At 49.5% G+C, this 22,446-nt stretch overlaps 5 protein-coding genes across 5 annotated transcripts; 3 read left to right on the forward strand and 2 right to left on the reverse strand.

The window, feature by feature from the left end:
• Positions 1-1,438: 1,438 nt before the first annotated feature.
• On the forward strand, positions 1,439-2,587 carry VFPPC_14841 (endo alpha-1,4 polygalactosaminidase precursor; the record flags this gene model as incomplete). The annotated part of the gene is made up of 3 exons (XM_022428935.1): positions 1,439-2,044; positions 2,116-2,498; positions 2,581-2,587. 3 exons carry the CDS (start codon positions 1,439-1,441, stop codon positions 2,585-2,587), a joined length of 996 nt encoding a protein of 331 aa, XP_022283950.1.
• A 138-nt stretch (positions 2,588-2,725) lies between these two features.
• VFPPC_10871 (spherulation-specific family 4) lies at positions 2,726-3,463 on the reverse strand (the record flags this gene model as incomplete). Its single annotated transcript, XM_018289171.1, has 1 exon — positions 2,726-3,463. One exon carries the CDS (start codon positions 3,461-3,463, stop codon positions 2,726-2,728), a length of 738 nt encoding a protein of 245 aa, XP_018136529.1.
• Positions 3,464-4,202: 739 nt separating this feature from the next.
• On the reverse strand, positions 4,203-5,561 carry VFPPC_10870 (UDP-glucose 4-epimerase; the record flags this gene model as incomplete). Its single annotated transcript, XM_018289170.1, has 1 exon — positions 4,203-5,561. One exon carries the CDS (start codon positions 5,559-5,561, stop codon positions 4,203-4,205), a length of 1,359 nt encoding a protein of 452 aa, XP_018136528.1.
• A 2,401-nt stretch (positions 5,562-7,962) lies between these two features.
• VFPPC_14840 (glycosyl transferase, group 1 family protein) lies at positions 7,963-19,832 on the forward strand (the record flags this gene model as incomplete). The annotated part of the gene is made up of 5 exons (XM_018292608.1): positions 7,963-8,192; positions 8,244-9,120; positions 9,170-15,573; positions 15,627-16,760; positions 19,493-19,832. 5 exons carry the CDS (start codon positions 7,963-7,965, stop codon positions 19,830-19,832), a joined length of 8,985 nt encoding a protein of 2,994 aa, XP_018136527.1.
• Positions 19,833-21,630: 1,798 nt separating this feature from the next.
• On the forward strand, positions 21,631-22,359 carry VFPPC_14839 (hypothetical protein; the record flags this gene model as incomplete). Its single annotated transcript, XM_018292607.1, has 1 exon — positions 21,631-22,359. The coding sequence occupies one exon, from the start codon at positions 21,631-21,633 to the stop codon at positions 22,357-22,359; it is 729 nt and encodes a 242-aa protein (XP_018136526.1).
• Between the last annotated feature and the right edge of the window lie 87 nt (positions 22,360-22,446).

A 22,446-nucleotide genomic window follows, 5' to 3' on the forward strand; every position in this document is an offset into this window, starting at 1 on the left:
AGAGCTGAGCCCAAATTCAAATTAATTTACATGGTAAATTTGAATATCGTTGTCAAATGAACGTAGCTGACATAATTAGACAAAGAGGCGTACTTTGGCGAATAGTCATTTGCACAATTTGGATAATACACTTTACGTTATCCCAACCAACGCAGTTCTCCCTTCTCGGTGGATGACGTAAGGTAATAAACACCACCAAGGGCTGTTTTTGAAGCCCCTTTAATACAGAACAAGCTGCAATCTTTGATGGCCTAGAAGCGAGGAGTCGGACGTGCGTTGACTTGCAGCTGAGTGTGTCTCAAGTAGCGAGCTGGCGGGGTGAAAGGGACTGGGATACGGACTGAAAGGAGCTCCGCTGCAACAATATTGAGAGCCGGCGGCAGAATGGAGGGGGGTGGTTGTTGTTATCATCCACACTCGATGGCATTGAAGAGAAGACGTGATAGTGCGCCTACCAGGGGGTTGGCATTTAAACAACCCCTGGTGTTTCGTACATTGCATGACGATACTATTCCGATCTCTTAGGCGATGCGCAATTTCATCAATACACAAGAAGATAAGCTTGGGCGGTCAGACCCCGAGGCGATGACATCGCACCACCGTTGCCTTGGGGTCCGGACTCAACACGGTGACGTGTTGGAATTAGAACCGGACGGCTCCACCATGTTGCTCCAGGAGTGCCCGAGCGTTATACGAGTTTTGGCTCAAAGCGCATGAATTCTTGGCGGTGTTGGATTCCGGTCGTTGGTGGTGGGTCATTGGGAGGTTGATGAGTCTTAACGAGATTGAACCAGACCAGACATTTACCGAGTTGAACGCACTTTGCCTGGATCGGCATCTCACAGTATGAAGTTGAGGCTAATTTAGGTATAGCGGGATGGGGCCTTGCCGGCCTCGAGCCGACCAGACCATCAATTGATGCACGTCGACCGGGTGGCTCCGATCACGCCAGCCTGAGACAAGCGACCAACCAGATGCAAGAACGCATGTGCCAGGTCCAACATTCAATGTACAGTGGTCACCGAACTCCGAGACTCCATGTCCTTTTTGGAGGCTCCAAACAACATCGCCTAGGTCGTCATGACGGCCGTATTCTGCTCCCGTTGGAAAAACGATCAGACCTACGAAGCAGGTATGGTGGAAACAGAGAAATCCGTCTTCTCCCGTCGAGTATTCCGCTGTTGGAGCATATTCCTTAGCCGCTTCCTGTCCGCCTGGTCAAAAGTCCCGCACGGGTGAAGTATTTGCGGGTTATGCGCAAGGACCTAGGCACCAGATGGGCGATACAAGGTGCGTGTGATAAAGCCCGCAAACACTGTATCATATGCCGTGGGATTGAGACAACATTTGTGGTGATTGCTTAGGAAACTGCTTAGCAGTTCTTCTTCCTCACGAATTGCCAAGCCTAGCCAAAGGCATGTGGACTCTTACATCTGGTATGGCCTCCATTGACAAGACAGAGGCCGATGCCGCCACAGCCGGCAAGCAACCCAAACCCTCCTTTCTTCGATCAAAAAAGTTCCTCATCGGTATCGCCATCCTCATTGCCGTCATTGTCATCGCGCTGGCTGTTGGCTTGGGTGTTGGACTTTCTGGCAATCGCGGCGACAACGAGCCCGATGATAAGGGACCACAAACGGGACCTGGCATTAATCGAACGACCATCTGGAAGCCTGAGGTCGGAGCAACATGGCAGATCATCCTCAGAAAGCCGATCAATCTGAGCGCAGACAACGGCGCCATTACACCAGACTCAAAGGTTTACGACTTGGACCTCTTCGACAACACTGCTGACACCTTCCTCAAGCTGCACAAGGCTGGTGTCAACGTCATCTGCTACTTCAGTGCAGGCTCCTGGGAAGACTGGCGAGAGGACGCGGGCAAGTTTGACAAGGTAGATCTGGGCAAGGATCTTGACGGCTGGCCAGGTGAGAAGTGGCTCAACGTGTCTAGTTCGTCGGTCCGCGACATCATGAAGGCGCGCATCAAGCTCGCCGCCTCCAAGGGCTGCATGGCAATTGACCCGGACAACGTAGACGGTTATGTAAGAGATGATGCTCATGATGCGCAGCAGACAAACGTGAAGAGCTTCTCAACTAACGTATCCTCGGATAGAAAAACAACAATGGGCTGGGGCTCACCTCCGCTCAGGCTGCCGACTTCGTCAAGTTTCTCGCCAGTGAGGCCGCGTCGTACAATATGTCGACGGGCCTGAAGAACGCGGCCGACATCATCGACGACGTGCTCAGCGTTGTCCAGTTCTCCGTCAACGAACAGTGCATCGAGCTCGCAGAGTGCGAGTCATTTGCGCGCTTTATCAAGGCTAAGAAGCCTGTCTTCAACATCGAGTACCCCAAGGGCGCACCCGACGGCCTCACCGTTCAGACTGTGGATGAAATCTGCTCACTCAAGGGTAATGCCACTGGGTCAGACGGGTTCAGCAAGGTCATCAAGAAGATGAACTTGGACGGATGGGTCCAGTACTGTGACGGAAAGAGGTATATGACCTCGATAATCAGCTAGTTGACTGTTCTACTCGTCTTAATTTTTGTGACACTATCATGTTCTACGAGATAATAGACGTTAAATTAATATTGGGGCTTTATTTCAAGTTGTATATATCGCCTAGCTACTAGACTCACTGGTAACCATCAATCATAAAGACACATGTTCCCCCGACTTTTCAAGCATTTGCCGTCAGTTCGCGAAACAGTCAAGTAGCATGCTACATGGCGGCCATGGCTTCAGCGAATTGCTTCCATGTTACAGGCCATTTTGTGTAGCCACCACCTTGCTCATCCGTCACAAAAATGCCCGTAACCCCAAGGGATCGAATCTGCCTCGTCAGAGCTTCAACCATGCTGCCCTTTGCCGGACTAGAGTGAATAATGGCCACTGATTTGGCCCGTGCTTCGGCCGAAGCATACCGTAGCTCTTGCTCTGCAAAAATACGGTTCCAGTGATCATGCGACTGCTCAAAGACGACGACGTAGTCAGGGTAGTCAAAGTATTTGTGTCCAACCACAACACCAGGGTTATAAATAACCCTTCCGTACCTTCCCAGGTCCCGCTGCCATGTCGACCTAGTGTGGTCAGCCAGGGTGGCCATGAACCGCACGTAGTGAGCATCGGACGGCGTCTCGTCAAAGAAGATGCCACCCAGCTCGAGGCAGCCCTTCCACCCGCGATAGACGTCAATTTCCGCCTTGATGGCGTCAACGGGCCGATGACCATAACTGCAGTGAACGTAGCCTAGGGTGTGGATGTTTGGAATTTTGCGCATCCGACGCAGCGCCGCCACGTAGCTCGCATCAGGTAGTGACGTTTGGCCCGGACCGCTGTTAGGATTGATAATGGCGACGAAAAGCACCTCGGGGTGTGCTTCGGCGATCTGAAACAGCGGTTCCCATGCCTTCTCGAGTGGGTAAATGTACAGAGGTATGAGGACGAAGGGCCTGTTCATCGTGAGTCGAGGCGCATAAACGGCCGATGTGTTTTCGCTGACACGTAACCCAAGGCCGCCGTAAGAATCATTCATCAATAAGTACGCATGTCACCCAGATTTGGGGGCCAACCGTGGCAGTGTGTATCCTTGGGCTCTCTGGTGGCTATGGCCGGGCCGCTGGAACTTGACCAACATTGATATGCAAGACATGGACATGGACATGACGTTTTCCCACCCATGGACAGGGGCACTGAATCATGACGCCACTCCCGTATCGGATGCAGGTGGGGCGGACAAGTTTTAGAGTTCGAAAACATCTTGACTAGACGCCACCAAACGTTCGCTTTGGCGTGGGTTTCTGCGCCGGACAACTGAGATAAAGAGATTGGGCTTGGCTGTGAGGCTCCCTGTGATCAACATACGTATGTCCTCAATAAATAAATGCGGACCTCATTTGTGCCTCCGACGCTCTCGCCATACTGGACGAGGCTGTTTGGGCTCAAATGGTTAGCATTGTTGGCTGAATTTGAAGCCGTAACAACCGGCTATGTACTTACATCAAATCGCAACGCTGGTGGAATTTTCTAGTGCCAAAATGATGTAGAATTAAGAATATTTGATAGCCATCGCTACGAGGTTTTTCAGAATAAAATTCTCGTCTAATTAGATACCAAACTCTTGTTCTTTTCACCCGCATGCTCATCCCAACATCAAGTCTCAGATAACCCATCCTCAACACCAAACAACAGCGGTGATATCAACCCGCAGTTGTGTCAACTGACCCAAAAATCGATTTCGCAGGATTAGATTCGGACCGCGACACAAAGTTCCACAAGTCCCTCGCACACTGCGAGATGCTCTCCTTGGTTGACCACCCAAGCTCCAGGAACGCTCGCTCGTTGGACGCAACGCAGAATCCGACATCACCAGGCCTTCTGCTACCGCAGTTGACAGGAATTGGCTTGCCAGAGGTAGCCTCGAGACTGCGAATCGCCTCTCTGACAGTCGTGCCAGAGCCTGATCCTAGGTTGAATGTGCGGAATGGCGCATCAACCTTTGCACCAATGGCTGCTACGTGTCCGCGAGCCACGTCGGAGACGTGAATGAAATCGCGGACTGGGGTCCCATCACGGGTCTCCCAGTCGGTTCCAAAAATATCCAGTTCCTTCCGCACCCCTGTTAAGACTTGGCTGATGACTGGGAAGAGGTTCGTGGGGATGCCTTTGGGATCTTCGCCGAGTAGACCGGACGGATCACAGCCGATGGGGTTGAAGTATCTCAGGCAGACTATACGCCAAGCCGGGTCCGAGTAGGCGATGTCGGCCAGGATTGCCTCGCAAAAGTACTTTGTCCGAGCGTACGGGCTCCGCAGGCCAGAGACCAAGGGTTCGGCCACGCACTGACTTCCAGCGTCATCAACATAGGATTCCGGGTGGTGGACAACATCTTCCTCTCGCAGTGGTCGTCCAAGGTCCGCCTGGGATCCGTACACTGTGGCCGAGGACGAGAAGACAAGGTTGCGGATATTGTGCTGGCCGAGCAGCTCGACGAAATCGACAAGACCGCAGACATTGTTCTGGTAGTACTGGATTGGCTTAGCTATTGACTCGGAGACAGACTTGAATGCGGCAAAGTGAATAACACCTGCTATGCGAGACTGCCTCACAAGTCGGGGCGATTCGCCCGTAGTCGTGGGTGGCTGTAGCGTAGGGATCGAGTACATCTCGAGAAGATGCCTCATTGCCCTGCTTCGGTAGTCGAGCTTGTGGAAGCAGAGAGCCGGCATAGTACCATTCGTGCCATCGTAATGCTTGCTAGCAAGCGCTTTGATGCGAGCAAACGCCGTCTCGAAGCTGTTGCTGAGGCTGTCGACAATGACGACGTTGTATCCAGCCTTAAGCAGCTCGAGTGATGTATGGGATCCGATGTAGCCGAGGCCGCCAATGACGAGAATTATACTGCTGCTTGAGGTGGACAGTGTTAGCGGCTGGTAAGTGTCTTCATTTAGACTGAGATGCGGTGCATCTCCGTTCTCCGATCCGTCACCAGGCGTTGTGGGAGGCGAGCTAGCGGGCGAGGGCTCTTCTGACGTTGTTTGGGAACTGAAATAGGCCATGGCTGGCTTGGCTGTGGTTATGGCAAAGAGCCTTTAATCAAGAGAATTCTGGAAGAGCTGTAAAAATAATCTGCCAGCAGTAATATGAAGCAATGAGGCAGATGCGTCAAAGAATGAAAGACGTGTCTGTGACCAAGTATCGGTTTCGAGATACCAGGTATAGCCTCAAGTAATAGCCTGATCCAACGTCGTTTATCTATTCCGCCTCAGGATTGATATCTTCCCGCTATTTACGGGGAAGGGACAGGCTTTAAAGGGACAGGCAAAACTCTTACCATAGCGGCTGAACACATCTCAGCAAATCACCCACTCACTTACAACTTGCCAGGTAGCTGTATGTACAAGGAGCCAGTGATTCAAACATGAGTTGTGTTCCGCGTTCTGGTGAGCGCAGAGCACATTCTTGCGCCATAGGTACATCGGCCGTTCCGCAGAGCTGGAAGCAAAATTGTGGTTGCGACGCTGCTGCAACCGGGGCTGCTGCACCAGATGGATGCAAGAGTTGATTCTCAGGATGGCCTTCGGAGTCAATTGGTGCAGTGACAGCAGACAGAAGACGGCCAGGATTGGCCTTCCAGAACCAACAAGAAGATGGCAGCTTGCGATGGCATGTAGTAAGCGAAGTGGTCCCATCATCTTGGCAGGGATCAAATGCATCAAAGTTAAGCTCGAATAAGTGGTGTGATGGATATCGGATTAATCAAAGGACAACATCGACGATCCACTTTCAGCTACCTAAATATTCCGAAACTCTTACACGGGCTGGGTCTCCTAGGCGTTGTGTTACAAGGGTGGATGGCGACCGCATGAAACCCGCTTGGACGTGGCAACGGTGAGGTGTCGTAAAGATTGTTAGCCACGGTTGGTTCAGGGCCAGGTCACAGCGGGAATCCACTATGTTAAAGAACCATTTCAAAACCCGAGACGTTGCATAAAATAAGAAGACATTGGCCGAACCCTGTATACTGGGTGAATGCCAAACCATCGCCCGCCGAGGCCAAGACAGTTGGAAATACGGATACAGGACATAGTAAAAGACGATCCAGGCCAGGTGCAGATTCAGTACGAACCTTGCCATCTTGCTCACGGCCGAGTCGGACCCGAACTTTTACCAGCAATCTATTGGTTAGACCATGAGTAAACTTGCCCGGTTCTAGGGTCAGCTGGGCTGTTTTTAGTCTTATACTAGGTACCAGTACCTGGCCATAAGTATTTGAACACCTCTTGGTACCCACAATGCCATATCTGAACAAATTTGGGCCTTGTGGACACCAAAACATACCCTTGTTGTACTTCGAGGTGTTCAAATACTTATGACCCCCCACTGTAAGTGGCTGCATGGAATACAGTTTCCTCCGTATTTCTTGCTTATTCATCTACCTTACCGAGAAGCACGTAATTAAGAACACGCATTATCGCTGAGGTATTATAAAAGTTGTAGCTGTACCAAAACAACTACAGTTTCAAGCAATGCTACGGCATCTAAGCGAATCTACTACTATTAACCATAATCCCAGTAGTCCGGGTTTAGGCTGTGGAAAGGCATATAGTTAGCAAACGTAATTGAGTAGCTCAGCTTAAGTATATCTTTAGCTAGCTAGCGATCACTATGGGCATCTTAAGAGACATACGATGTTGGTTTGGGACTAACCCGTCACCCTTAGAAGCCATAACCTTATTGAGGCATTTGCCGGACTTTGATACATCTGTGCCGGGGTCCAAGCTGTCAACGGTGGTGATGGGTAAAAGATGGGTTTTTAAGAAACATGACAAGTTGGACAAATGTCGTATAACACATAATACACTCACCCCCAATACTCTAAACCCCCAATACCACGTCACAACCCAGTGCTTCCCTTTACGCTCAGATCCCCCGGCCCAACGTACGCGAGTGTCTACTCACCTGCCTCGCTGTCGACGTCCAAGTGGTTAGCAACAAAGACTTGAGACTTTGGCTGTTTGACCACATGGGAACGGGGGTTGGGCGGGACGTTCTGCGATGTCCCTTTCGTGGGTTCGTAACCGCACGCGTGCCTGTAATCCATACCCAAACCACCTACTTCCCGGCTGCCAACAAATATCAGGCAAATATAGCCACGTCAGAGGTCAAATTGTGGCTGATCTTGCCCCCTGTTGGTATGTTTGCTTCTCAATTATCCCATCGGGTTCAAGGCCGAATCAATGTAACTTGCATTTCTGCTTTCCACCACTGCCTATCCCTTCCCCCTTCGATTTATCACTCGCCGGCGTATGTGGTTAGGCCTCACAACCTTACTACCAAATTTTCTTTGTCTAATTTGTATCTGAGCAGGCCATTACTCCATGAATTCTGTACTGCAACCTTTGACACCACATGTGTCTCTAATTGCCGTCACCATTTCCGTGTCTGTTTTGTGGTGGAATGGCTTCATTCTTTCAGCCCGGGTCGAATGACCCAACCATCGACGAGTGCGGCGCCTCGCGATTCCAAGTCTATTGCAATGCGGTTCTTCCAGCAGAGCGCCTCCTCCAAAATTGGTATCAGAAGGTGGACCTGGCTTTGGGCGCTGGCGCTCTCGCAATGCCCACCTTAATATTGCTCTTTCTTCTTTCGAGACGAACATGGGCGTCAAACCTAACAAAACTTCGGGGGTAAGTCGTTAAGTGAAAATCCGATTGCTCCGCTTGCTCAGAACAAACCAGGCGGCCGGCAAAGAGGGTAGCAATATCAACGGGCCATGGCGGAGGCCCGAATGCAACACCACTGCTGTTCGAGTCGACCAGGTCATTTCGCATTTACTCGGAGACGGAATCTCCATCAGGACTCGAAGATACTAGACAATATGACATCAGTATTTTCCCGCTCGCCACCACTGGCAGGTACTCATGTCGAGGCGAGAGTTTTAGTCGCGGCTCGAGCTTAACGGTTCCTCGAAGCATTGGTCAAGACAATCGTATATCCACCTCGAGTATGACTGCTGAAGCCATCCCAACAAAGATGAATCTGGGTTCTATCGATATTGGATCCATTGGTTCTGCGGCTTTTGAAGATGACGCAATAAATCGCACAGTAAACGTTCTGGCCGACACTTGCCTCCAAAACAGTCTTGCCGGCCTCGCCGTCCGGTCTTCACCTACGATAGAGTCGCAGCAAGTCGAGCGGCTGGTTGAATTGTTGTATCTCCGTGGTATCTCTGTCATCTTACTGTGCAACCACGACTCTGACGAATTGGACTCCATCAGCTTCAGGCACGCTTCCGGTATCGTCATTGAGAATGCGACCATTTTACGGAATGGCGAACGTAGGGACTACTTCCAGGCTAAACGACTTCGAAGGCTGATGGGAAGGTGCGAAAAGGAGCGAGAGATGAGGCCAGAATTCTTCCTCGGCTTTCTGGAGCTTTGGCATCACAGGCCGCATCCTTCTGTAATTCGGCGAGCAGTCAAGTTGGGTGAACATTTCGGGGCTGTCGTGGAGCAAGGGCCAGTACATCCCAACTCGAGGACTGAAGCATCCTCAAGAGACGTGAGCCGGACTTTGAGCGCATTTGAATATCTGAGACGAGACAAAGTCACAGAGGTCAGTATGAGTGAACCCTTGCCACGAGCTCAAGTTAACTATCCAACAGCTGCAAAAAAGCTGGTTATCGGATTCGAGAAAGGTCTGGGTACCGAACCGAGGACCGGAACCCCAGGTCAACTCACTGCCGCTCCAGAGCCTTGACTCGGCAATCCCACACATATCTAACTTTCTCCATCACCAGTCACTGCCCTTGGAGCTCAGCGTTTTGCGCAATGAGGAGCCGGCGCGGTCGTACCCACCCAACTACGTGGAACTGGCACCCAAGCGCAAGGACTTCTTTGAGATTTCTGCAGACGGGATTGCGTTTTCTCACTTCGGCTGCTTTTCCCTCATCGCGGACCCTTCTGCTGAGGATTACGTCGCCGTCGTGAAAACACAGTGCCGCCTCAAGGAGCTCCAGATGCTGCATGCCGTGCAAGGCATCGAGACCTACCGTCTCCTAGAGGTGATTCGGCACTTGGCTGGTCACACGGACTGCGACGACTTGATTCATGACTTGGTCGAGGGCCTTGAGTCAGAGCAAGTCTGTGTTTTCAAGGGACTCGATGCTGGGTTTAAAGTCCCGGATGGAGATGGCTATTTCTGGGGCGTGACCAAGGCTCGAGACATGCAAACGAAACTGGCAATAGACATCTTCATCTCGCAAGCAGCTCCAAGGGATGCAACTACCATTTTGCATACCTGGCTAGCTCATCATGGCGTACACCGCGCTACGCGCCTGGATCTCGAGTTCCGACTCGAAAGGGCTAATGGACTCGGCGATAGCAGCGGCTTGCCACTGAGTATCCGGGTTGCCATCGAAAAGGCCACTGATGCTGAAAGGCTTCAGCTACTCCAGCAGATGCGAGTGTCTCAACTCAGCCACCATTTTAGAGAGCCTATCGTCACTTTCTGTAGGTCAATCCTTATCGACGAAACGTCCAAGTATTCTTGGAACCAGCACCATGCCCGAGGGCTTCTAGATGGTTCAATGTCAACCAAGACGATGTTCAGAACCAGACTTGAGTACTTTGTACGATGCGGCGCAAGTGAGCTCCCCAGTGTTGAGAGTCTTCTGAGGCTGTATGAACTCGTCGAAACGACCATCCACAACGCCCTTTCCAATGGTGACAGAGTGCATCTCAACACCTTTACGAATGCTCTTCTCAAAGCATACAACCCTGCATGCTCCTCGAGCTCAAACGACTACGTCGATGTCAACGCCGATCTTTTCGCGCTGACATTCTTCAGCATACTGAGAAAGGCGGCCTTTGAGGAAGTGTATATAGAGTCCACGGACCGTTGTCCGATATTTCTCGCATGCCCTGACCAAGCTGCCGTCTTTTCGGAACTCTGGGTCCTTGGCTCTCAGTGCGAAATCTTCTTCGGCCTCATGCCGTCCGACCTGGGCGAAATCATATACAAACGATATAAAGACTTTCTCGCGGAGCGGCCACCCGTTGCTAGTGATCGGGAAAACAATGAGATCATGACAATGTATTCGAGTTCCGAGGCACCTCTACCTTCCAAGGACACAAAAAACAGCGATGGCCCAGATGCCAAAATATTGAAGAGGCAGGAGTTGATTGGCAGCTGGAACAAGCGATTCACAGAGTTCGGCGCCATGTCAATTTTCTGTCTACCTGCCATCATGGACGTTCTGCTACTAACCTTTGTTGGCCGTGGCATGTTTATGACTGCCTACATGGATCACTATCACCTCCAGGCTGCTGGTTATGCCCTGCTTATCTCCCTTCTGCTAACTGCAGGCGTCACCGGCTGGGTTGGCAGCACCGGCTCATACTACCTGGCTCATTACGCATACAGCAATATGATGTATTTCCATGTTCAACGCCTTTCTGGAGGCTTTGTTCTGATGCTTATTGTTGGCGTATGTGGTCTGGTCGGGTTCGCATTGGAGCGCTCGGTTGCCGTCGGCTTCGTCTTTCTCGCATTTCTAATCATCATCACCACCTACCTCAATCTGCTGGGTGTTATGGCCACGATGCACCAACGCGGAAGCCCCCTTACTTCGGGGCGAAAGGTTCTCTGGCGGACTATCCCGGGTCTTCTCTTGTCGCCAATCATCTCCTCCTTTGTCAATGGCCACGATCTCAAAATCTATCTCCCTGTGGCTTCTACAGTCATTCTGCTCCTCTTGTATCAGTACCGTCAGCTTTGCAATGAATGGGCTGACTGGATGAAGAACATACCCGAAATTACGGACAAGGATGTTCTGGAATGGTACAAGTCCACGCCCGAGTCGCGCCCAGGCGACGAGGATATCAAAGAGAAAGCGGATAACCAAAGCAAAATCGCCCAAGAAGCTCTTCGCACTGCGCTCGCGACGTACCCACGGCGCAGAGGAGAAGCTATGTCTTCGGGACTGACGAATGATGAGTTTGTCGACCGCGTGGCAAAAGGCATGCCGTATATCGAGTGGCTATTTACAAAGACAAACCCCAATGGCAACGCACCGGACCTCTTCAGCAGCGCATGGTATACTCAGCTTGGGGAGGCGAAGAAGCAGCAGCAGCAGATCTCACGAGGGCTCAAAGAACACGACACTATGATGCTCTTTCGCAACGCTCGATATGACATTGGGCAGAACCTGGGTCTGTTCCTGGTTGCTCTCATGGATCGATGGGTCAGCATTATTATGGGCGCAAGACAGCCAAATGTCAGCATATATACCGACTCCCGAGCTCGGTACGGTATCTGCTTTAGCATTTTATACTTTTGCTTCGCCGTTATGCTGTTGGACGTCATCCTGCAAGACTACTGGAGCATTCGTTTCATATTGTCCAAGGAGAAGCTCTCCGATTACCGCCATTCACGAATGGTTGCCAGAAACTGGGAGAGTAATCGACGCCAAAAGCTCTTCTCGGCACTGGCCAAGCTCTTTAGCCACATCATGTTTGTCTTTGGCGGTACGACCCTTCTTCTTTGGGCTTTTGTGGACAGCCAAGAGACAACTATCCTTTACTATCTTTACACCCTCGGATACACAAGTGTCATCGTCTTTCAGTTCAATCGATGCTTCACCACAAACGTCCGCATCCACGTCATTATCATCTTGGTCTCCGCTTCCGTAGGACTCATTGTAGGTTGCACGCTGCATGCCGTCCCTGCGACTGCAGGCTGGCTTTACTCTGATGTTTTGGCTCAGAACGTCGCGGCCGTGTCAGCGGCCTTGGGGACCCTTCTCTGGGCTTGGAGAGATTGGACCGCTCCCAACTCCATGGTATCGATATCCTCTACCACCTACGACCGTGAAATTTGGGCCCAGCGCTATCTCAGAGCCGAGAATGACGCCGAGTTAAAGGTTGTGGCTGGGAAGGTCCAAAATGTCGGCGGTGCCATTACCATGCACAACGATGGCTCTCTCACGAGCAAAAGAATTACTCAGCTGCTGCGTCAAAGTCTCATAAACCCAAACGGGACTGCCGCACGAATACCGTGGGCAGTCGGCATCCTCAAAGCAGTCGTCGAGAAATGGGAGGAAGGAAACATCAAGGTCGCTATTGTGAGCCAGGAGAAATTCTCTGAGGCTGGTTTGAAGGACATCTGCTCATTCAGCCAACTGGATGGCGACGTACTCAAAATCACGGCTGCTTTTTTGGGAGAGACAGAGCTTTGCTTGCCCTCGTGGAAGACTCAACTGACAACAATGGTCGCGGAGTGTCTGTTGTACCATGTAGCCCGTGTGGATGGGAAGTTATCACACTCCCAAGCCGTTCAAGCAGAGCATTTCCTTTATGGCACTTTGGTCATGTCTAGGCGGTTTGAGCTTGAGCTTGCTATTGCAGATGTAAAGGACCTCGCACGATATGTCCGGAAGACCAACTTGGAGCTCATGCGGCATCTTTGCTTGGATGTGAGCGTAGATTCCAATTGGGATACCATACCCCTGAGCGGAAGAAAAGCTATATTTGCACGAATCACTGGGGAAGAAGTCGCTCACTCTCGGGAGTTTTGCCAGTGGCTATCCAACAGCGATATCGACTTGCAGGCCGTTGAGTTCCACCTTCAGCTCACTCTTGAGATTTTCCACAAGTCGGAGGAACGGTACAAGACGACCACATGCTTTTCTCAAAATAATCACCCGGGCGCCGTGGGGCCTATGGCGGAACTGAAACCCATGCGTATCGACAGATCTCGCGCACCTGGAACACTTCGGGCCTTGGTAGCATTCCCTCTAGCCTTCGTCAAGTGGGTAGCTCTCATATCCGGGGGCGGATCGGATGTTGAGAGAGAACTATCGTACTGTCTGCGAAGTATATACTTTCGCCGCCCCATTCTTTATGTCACCCTGCTCTTGTGGAAGATGTGTTGGATGATGAAGAACTTTTGGGTATTCACCTTCTTAGTCTACCATCGTCCGGCCCTCGTCAGTATTGAACGACTCGCCCGGAAGGGAGCACGTCGTCTCATCGTTGGGAATTTCATTACTGTCGAATGCCAGGGCAACACCATTACAGGGATTGCAGTCAATGGTGATGATGGATCCATGATGCTGGAGGCCTTTGACGGAAACCTCCAGGAGCACCCACACGACATGGAGCCAATCTTCAAAGCAACCTATGACGAAGATTTCCGACTCACCAGCCGAGTCGACAACGAAGGCAACACTTCGACGTACCAATATAATCCTGGTAGCCGACAGAGGTGGCCTGTATCCAGGGAAGTGGTCAACTCTAGCCGTAGGACCATTAGCTTCTACGACAAACACGGACGCACGATTCACGGCGTGCTATCTCTAGGTTCAACGTCGTATGCTTTCTACTGTCACTACAAGTCCACCCCTAAAGGAAGCCCTGATCTGCTTCGTGCAGACTTTAAGCCTCTGAACTCGGAATCTAATGACAGGCTATCGGTTTTCTGGGGTGTTCCGCTGGGTAACCGGGAAGAGTTTTACAACTGGGCTCCGTCAGAAAAGATACGCCTCATTGTCAGAGTAATCGATGGAAAGACGTTTGTTACAGAGATTCAGTACCGCCACCGTCGCGACCCCGTCAGTGTGACGACTCTCGAGGAGGAGAACGACCGTAAGACGGCCATCGCTCAGCATCCCCAGGTCTTTCCTGACGAGGACCTGCTTTTGATCCGCCCCCGAAATCTCATGTTTGACTCAGAAGATGTCCTCATTCATCATAGCCTTCTTCATGTCAAGCGGATGAGCCACGCTGCTAGCAAAAAGGGGTCTATCATTCCGCACTGGAGTTCATTACCCCTGTTGGGAAAACGAGTCTACCGCCCGGTACCAACCTGGCACATCCGAACAGAACTGTGGCGCTGTTGGCTGAGTGGCACTTTAGACGCCGTCACCGTCTGCTGGATAGATGAGCTCATCCTTCGTGAGGAGCCACTGCTTCGCAAATACTGGCATGCGCGAGGCACTGGGAATCTCGACGCTGCCAGGCTCGCACTGGACGACGGCATTGACCAGATAGTATCAGCGATCGAACTTGAGACGGAAGTCTCAGAGCTCTGTCTTCTTCCCATCAGAACTGCCGACTTGTACGCAATGGGTCTTGGAAAAGACGCTGCTCAGGTTACAAATAGACCCCAAGACTGCTACAATGACACCAAAGACCGCATATCAGTCATAGTCAATGACATCGGATGCTGGCCAGAATCTCCAGGTGGTGTTTCGAACTGCAGACGAGACTTGGTCAACGGCCACAGCACTATACGAAACCATGTGCTTGCGGAGTGTGCCAACGAGTACGGCATACCCCGTTTCCAGATCGAGAGGAACGTCCAGTCACTGAAACTGCTTCCATTGTGGGGACTCGACGGAAAGAATGCGCATCACGGGCTCATTGACAACATCCTGCAGTCTCAAGTCGACGACAAGATTCGTGGCACGGACTTGCAAAGGGATATTGCCAGCGTTTTTATCCCCTTATTGAAGGACTTTGTCAGGGGAGCTCGCACCAAGCGCTATTCTCGCGCCGATTTGATCAAATACACAAATGTAATGCTCTCAATTTCCAAGTACTATGAGCACAAGGACTACAACAGTACTTGGAACTCTAGGGAAGTAGAAGACGCATGGGCTGAGGCATGGCTCATGCCCTACAACGATCCTAACATTAACGACCCTTCCGATTACTTCGACATCGAGCGTCCCAGCTTCTCTGACTTTCGAGAAGCCATGGGGATCTATATGGCATATTTCTTTATCTTCTCTGTCAATGTTCCTGACGAGTGTCCGCGTGTATTCCAGAGCACACACCATGGAATCAGTAGCTTGTTCGGTATGGTCCTCAAGTACCGTCGAGGAGTGACGTTTGCAATATGGGATCACGCAATTTTGTGGCGAGAATCCTGTCTCAACATCAGCCCCGCTCAGTGCGAGTTACCCATCTCGGTGCAGTCGATGCTTTTGTCTGGGATCCGTATGGCAACCCGGCTGGCCTACTTCCATGCCGACGTTGTCACCCCATGCACCTCCCTGTTCAACCCGTAAGTCTCCCTCCTGTAGCACATCTTGGCTCATTGGTTAACAATGGATGCAGTATGTGGGAAACTGAACTCGGGAGTGACAGGGGCAAGCTCTGCAACAGAAATCATTTCCGCCGCAAGATCACTCCAATCGTCAACGGCATCAGCAACATGGACTTGTTCAAGACCGTCGATAAAGTGCGCACCGACAAGCCCACAGTGGTCATGTTATCCAATATCCAATTCATCAAGGGTATCAAGACGGCCATTCTGGCAGCTGAGGTTGTCGTCAATCGCTACGGCTTTAAGGATTACAAGCTCATGATATACGGAGCCAAGGATCGTCAACCATCCTATGCTCTCGAAATGGAAAAGCTTATCGTCAAGAGCCAGCTCTCGAATAATGTCATTCTGGCTGGGTTTGGTAAGCCCACAGAGGTTCTAAAGGACGCTTGGCTCTTCATGAACTCATCTGTCTCTGAGGGCCTCCCGCTGGCCATTGGAGAGGCTGCTCTCGCCGGAGTTCCCATTGTCGCCACAGAAGTGGGAGCAACCGCCTTGGTCATGACAGATCCAAACGATGCAGAAAAAAGGTATGGAGAGGTTGTAGCGCCAAACGACCCCGTGGCCCTTGCAAGGGCACAACTGAACATGCTCTGCATGGTTGGTCCATGGGCCAAATTCACACAGGAAGGCGAGGACGTGATGCCTCCATCACTCCCAGATGAAGTTACAACAGACGACGTGAAATGGCTTTCTCGGCGGATGTACGAGAAGAGCGATGACCGCCGCAAGCTCGGCCTCCTTTGCCGGGAGGTAGTGCTGCACAGCTTCCACGGAAACCGATATTTGCGGGAGCACGAGCAAATGTACTGGATCCAATGGCACATGGCCAAGATGCGAGCCGACATGGCACTCATGGGATCATCGAAGAATGCCTTTAAGTTCGGCTCAACCGCTCCTTTGAGATACTCAAGCGAGGAACCAAACGAGGATGAAGTTGACGATGCAATTGAGAAAGTGGAGGCGGCAAAATACGCCGAAGGTGAAGGGCTTCTTGGGGAAACGGTTATGCTTTCAGAAGTGCAACGCGACCTTGAAACTCAACTCGGGGAAAAGGAGGGCAGGTTTCCGAGCATATCAAGACTATTTCGAGGGCAGTGGCTTGCGCCAAATCACTTTGCTAGAGAAGCTGCGTTCCGAATGTCGTCAGGTTGACCTATCCAAAAGCAATCGACCCATTCCACACATCGACTTCATTCACACTGATAATCCAGTGTATTTTCCAGCCATTTAATCTTGGGGTTAGTTTAATCTCGCCAGGGTCTTTAGCTATTAGCAACTGTAAATCTATCCTCATATACCCTAACGTGGGTCCTAGAAAAGTGTTTTCCGTTTCCATATTAGGTGTTTGTCTCTGTCATCTACCAAGTTCAAAATACAGCGCTAGACTACTTTTCTCTACAAACAGTCAAATCGAATAACCCTTTTTGACTTTTAAATTTGAGTCTAGTTTCTTAAAAGGTTAATAAAACAAATAAGGCTGCTATACTTATAATACCTAACACCCTATACCTAAAGTTAAACACAGCCGCACTATATAGCTCTCTTGCTTTCAATCTAAATTAATAAGGCTTAAATATAACTTTCTTTCCCATTTAATATTAAGTTACAAGCTAGATATCTTTAGATAGTGGATTTTTTGGAAGCAGACTTATATTTAGGCTATTTAAGACTCTCTTTTCCCTTCAATTAGACATAGACACGACAGGCAATACGCTGCGATGTACCAGCAACCCAGATTAATCCTAAAACATCCCAGATGCAGCAAGTAGTTACAGAATTCCAAGTGCGCAATTTCCTGCAAGAAGCTAGAGTGAGTCTAGTGTTTTCTTAACTAACACTCTTAGAATTTCCCCTGTCTAAAATATAAAAGATTTTAATTACCTAGCTATTAAGGCAGAGTGCGCTAAGCGCACATGCGTGTAGAGCATTACGTATAAAAGATATACTTCTTATAAAGACCAGCTCACAGAACTTACCACGGCAACTCTAATCTGTTAGACTACCTCTAAACCGGGAGACTCTACCACTAGGGAGTTTACGATAGGGGGAACCAGGTTATCTAGTACCATCGCGCCAAAACAACGTTAGCAACAGCTTTACGAAAGTCTAAGTAGTATGCAGGACATTTCTCTAATTACTCGAGCATGTCTTCTTTTAGCTTTCAGGAATGCCACTAATTTTGGAATCTAAGGTTTACGGATAGAATCTGTGTTTGGCAACGTAAGGTTTACAGCTTGTCCCTTACAATCCCAGCTCGTAGATCTTATAGGCTCCGTTAAGGCTTGTGGGCTAAGCGAGGCAGCTTTAGTATAGGTATCTAGTTGCTGCTATATTTTAATTGACTTTATTTCCCAGTTATCAGAACCTATAAGCCCTAACGCGATCTATGAGATCTACGGGCTGGGATTCAAACATATCCTAACCATATCTCGCCCCGACGATTACGCAGGTATCCTAACTGTCGTTATGTATCGCAGGATAGCGATAAAATTAAGGGTCTGAGTGGTGTCTTGGAAGATGACTCAATTGACTCTGTTCTGACTGACTATCTAAGGGAGAGACAGGAAACATGGCCCCTTTTAAAGACCGATTTGGGGGATTTCCCTGATATGGAGGGAAAGGTCAGAAAAGGAAGGTCAGAGCAGAATGGTCAAAAAGGCGGATCAAATTGGTCTGGACTAAAGGAAAGGGAAGGTTATAGCTACTCTTGTTAACATTACGGTTAGCCTTAAATGGGCCAAAACGCTATTTCGCAGACCCACAAGTTAGCCAGCAGGCGCGGAGATAATTAACAGAACCCGCATCCAGTCTCTCCGGCAGTTAAAAAGGCAGTATTCCCTTCAAGTGGGCCTAGATTGCGCACAGCCTATTCTAGTGCAACAAGCGTGGTAGTATTACTTTAGTGCAACACTCTAATTGTCGGATGTAAATCTATAACCACGTCTTTCTTATCTCTGATGCATTTTAAGCTTTTATAGGTATTAATATACGCATACAGATAAAATACTCACTTTTCCTGTTTGTGATAAATGGCCACGATCTAGCATAAGGAGAAAGGAAAGATTAAGATTTAAGAGCTTAAGGCTTGCCTCTAGCTTATGGTTAGGTATTAGGAACGCTAGCCACATCTGCTACGCACAAGTACAAAATTTGTGCCAAGATATTCTAACGTGCGTTATCTTCTAAAGTTAATTAAGAATTTTTGCCAATATTGTATTAGCAATATGGCATTTAGTTCGGCAGACCGTGCTCGCTCAATAACCGAGTTACAAAACAGATTTGTTAGGCGTATATAGCTTTGGCCCCCGCATTATATCCGGCTAGCGCTGGCCCGTTTTAAACCCTACCAAGATATACTAACGCGCGTCGTCTTATAAAATTAACGAAGAATTTTTGCCAATATTATATTAGCAATGCGGCATTTAGTTTAGCAGACCAGGCTCGCTTAATAACCGAGTTACAAAAACAGGTTTGTAAGCATATGTAGCTTTAGCCCCCGCTTTGTATCCATTTAACGCCGACCTGTAAACCAGAAAAATATTAGTCTAGAAATTCTATTTAAGCGTAGTAAGTAACCTTATATGTTTCTATCTTGTACCTAATACCTGATAATTGTGGAAAATAGACTTATTTAAAAGTTGTATAAACGTATTATTAACTGAATTTCACAATTTATTATACTATTACGAGCAAGACTACCAGAACTATCTAAAGGAACAATATTAAGCAAATACTGTATTATTGCTGGCTGCGCGGTAGCGCTCTTCTTAACCGCTACATCTACAAATGTCCTTTAAGAACGAAACATTCCACTCAGCATTGCTGTTAAGATCGCCCAGAACGCGGTCGCGGCCTGCGCTAAGCAACAATACAGCATAACAGCAGCTGTGGTTGACCGTGAGGGTGTTCTTCGCGCCCTACTTCGGGCTGATAATGCGGCTATTCACACACCAGAGTCGGCCCGTCAGAAGGCGTATACATCTGCAGCGTCCCGTACGGCAACTAGCGCTATAGTGAGAACCATCCAGCAAAATCCTGGCGCTGCCCAGCTTGCGGCAATTGACGACTTTCTTATTCTTGCTAGTGGTGTGCTAATTAGGGTCGGAAATAAGACGATTGGCGCCGTCGGCGTTGGTGGTGCTCCCAGCGGAGATATCGATAAAGCTTGTGCAATAGCCGCCCTCCAGAAAGCAGCACCGAAGTTTAAGCGCTAAGATAAATTACCTAGGGGCAGAAGAAAGGAGGATTAACGAGGAAATAGTATCAATTGTGTTAACGACAGAAGGTTTAATATTCCTTCCTTTTTTTAACCTTCTTTCTTTACAGCTTCCCCTTTAATGTCAGAAAAATCTCTCAAATTAGTCTATAAAAGGGGTTATTTTTCCCTTCTTTTCTTCAGCCAGTCGGACAGTTAGTTAGTTAAGTAGTTTAGTTCAATTCAATCAGTTATTTGCTTTACATTTGCTGCCCGCACGTATCCATTCCAAAACCCAGATCTACGGCAACTAGCATTAGATTCTTAGCTCCGCACTAGCGGACAGAACATTCGTGCCAAGTCTATATCAGGCAGGAGCATCACGGAACGCGCGTACATAGCTACCAAGCGCTGCTGCCACTATAGCCTAATAGATTCTAAGCAGCAATCCTTTAGTGCGAGGGAGAGATATCGCATCTTATAGGCTATATTCCAAAACGTTCTGTCGCTCCTACGCTCTATGCCAGTAGAACTTTGCTGTATTAGGCTACTAGGGCCTCTCCCCTATTTGTGGTTAGTTCGCGGCCCAGTCTTTGTCGATTTTGTGTGGCACAATATCAACAAGTTTACCACGAGCTTTAAGTTATTTAAAGCCAGGTGCGTCCTAGGACTAACAGCATGGGAACAGACCAAAGTAATAGACATTTTGTTTCTCTTTTGTCTGCAAGTTGCGGTTGGGAGTCATAATTACTCTGGACAGACAGTGCTTTAGTGGAGTAGATGGGAGCAACCTCGCCTTCTTAAACCACCTGAAGTCCGTTGGCTACGCCCAGCAATTACTCACACTACTACATACTTGAAAGTCCGAAGCCCTCCGTCTTGGAGGCTTTGTAAAAATTGGCATAATACGGCTACCAAGTTGCCGCGGTAAAGAGTGATTGTTCACCATCTCATCGCTGTTGCAGCGGTGTCTTAATCTTTTGGAGAATGGACCCGATATTCGCAGGTTGACTATACGAGCCAGATGGCTGTGTGGTCGTGTTGCAGCTCGAAGTAATCCTTCCCCACGAACCTCATTTAGACCATGCTCGTCGGGTGCCCGCAGTATGACTTCGTGCATGCTGTACAGACGGGTTGCCGCCAGGTGACGAAACGAAGACCGGGCGACACTGGCAACTTGGCCAGCCAACGCGTCATCCCCAACATACGACCAGGCAATCAACGGAATGTGGCATTACGCCCACTGCTTTGACTACTTGAGGCAGGGAATTCAGTGCTCGGGCGATACTTCACTTGAGTTTGTGCACGGCGAAACAGGAAGGGCGGTTGTCGATGGGCTGGCGTATCCTCATGTGTGCAAGAACTGGGATGCGCTGTGGACATATGCCAAATTGCATGGTTAGAGCAACGGTGATGGTGGTATTTTATAGGAAGGCTAGAACTGTATCTCACTGAATTTGTGTCGACTTCTTTTACAGTACAATGTCATCTAGACCACCAGGCTGCGAGAGCTGGGCTGTTTCATAGACAGTGAAACTGTGGATCAAAAGAACAAATTCGAACAAGTTCATTTCCTTCAATTACTTGGACAATTGAAATTGCCGAAAGAGAAGAAACTGCTCTATTTACAGTACAACCCCATGCATGTCCGTCGCGGCGTCAAGCAACAGCGTGCCGCTCGGCGTGCCGCCCAAATAAGCACCGCATTTCTTTCCCTGGTTGCTCATTAATTTCTCCAATGAATTCAAAATGCGACCAGAAATTTTAAACTCAACGTTAATCAATCATACGCGCTTCACAGAAGAACATCTTCGAAAATGAGCTTGCCAAAGTCTACCTCGGGCAGCCGCTACACGTCCATGTCAGAGGACGATGACTTCCAAGACAAGCCGTTCCTTGCATCAGAAAAGTATCATGTCGAAAGCGAACCTATCTGCCAAAGGAGAAGATCACACTCCTTTACCACAACGCACCTCCTCGTTTTCATCTTGACCTCTGCCATTATTGGCCTAACCATCGGCCTAACGCCCTACCTCATCAACACCATAACACCTAGCGTCTCTGAGCCCGGGCGTGTCAAAACCATGGTCAAGCCTTGCGGCACCACGTCAGCCGAAGCCCGCAAACGCGGATGCTACTTTGACCCCATCTCCTTCTGCTGGCTGCCCACGGCATGCTACGACAAAGAGCTGACCAAAGACTTCGACGTCGGCTTGGAGTGGTACCTGGACGCTAACCGCACGCAGCCCGTTAGCCACGAGCAGATCATGACGGGAGAATACACGGGCTTGTCCGTCAACTGGGAGTACCATATTTCGCACTGCACGGCCATGTGGAAGAAGATGCACCGCGCGATTATGAGCGGCTTGGGCAACGCGGCGATTGATTCGTATATTGGGGTGTATGCGCACACGGCGCACTGCGAGACGATGCTTTTGAAGGGTAGGCATATTGCGGCCGATGTTATCAACACACGAATCAAAGTCAAGTTTCCTGATTGCGGAATGGACTATACTTCATGGCGGAGGGAGCAGTTGCACGGTTAAGCTAGTGCGGGGGTTTTTGGTTAGGCAGTTCAGTATAAATAATAGAATATGTTTATGAAAACGGAAGCTACGTTTATGTTGCGAGCA

The sequence above is a fragment of the Pochonia chlamydosporia genome, chromosome 2, assembly GCF_001653235.2.
Source record: "Pochonia chlamydosporia 170 chromosome 2, whole genome shotgun sequence".
Lineage (NCBI taxonomy): Eukaryota > Fungi > Ascomycota > Sordariomycetes > Hypocreales > Clavicipitaceae > Pochonia > Pochonia chlamydosporia.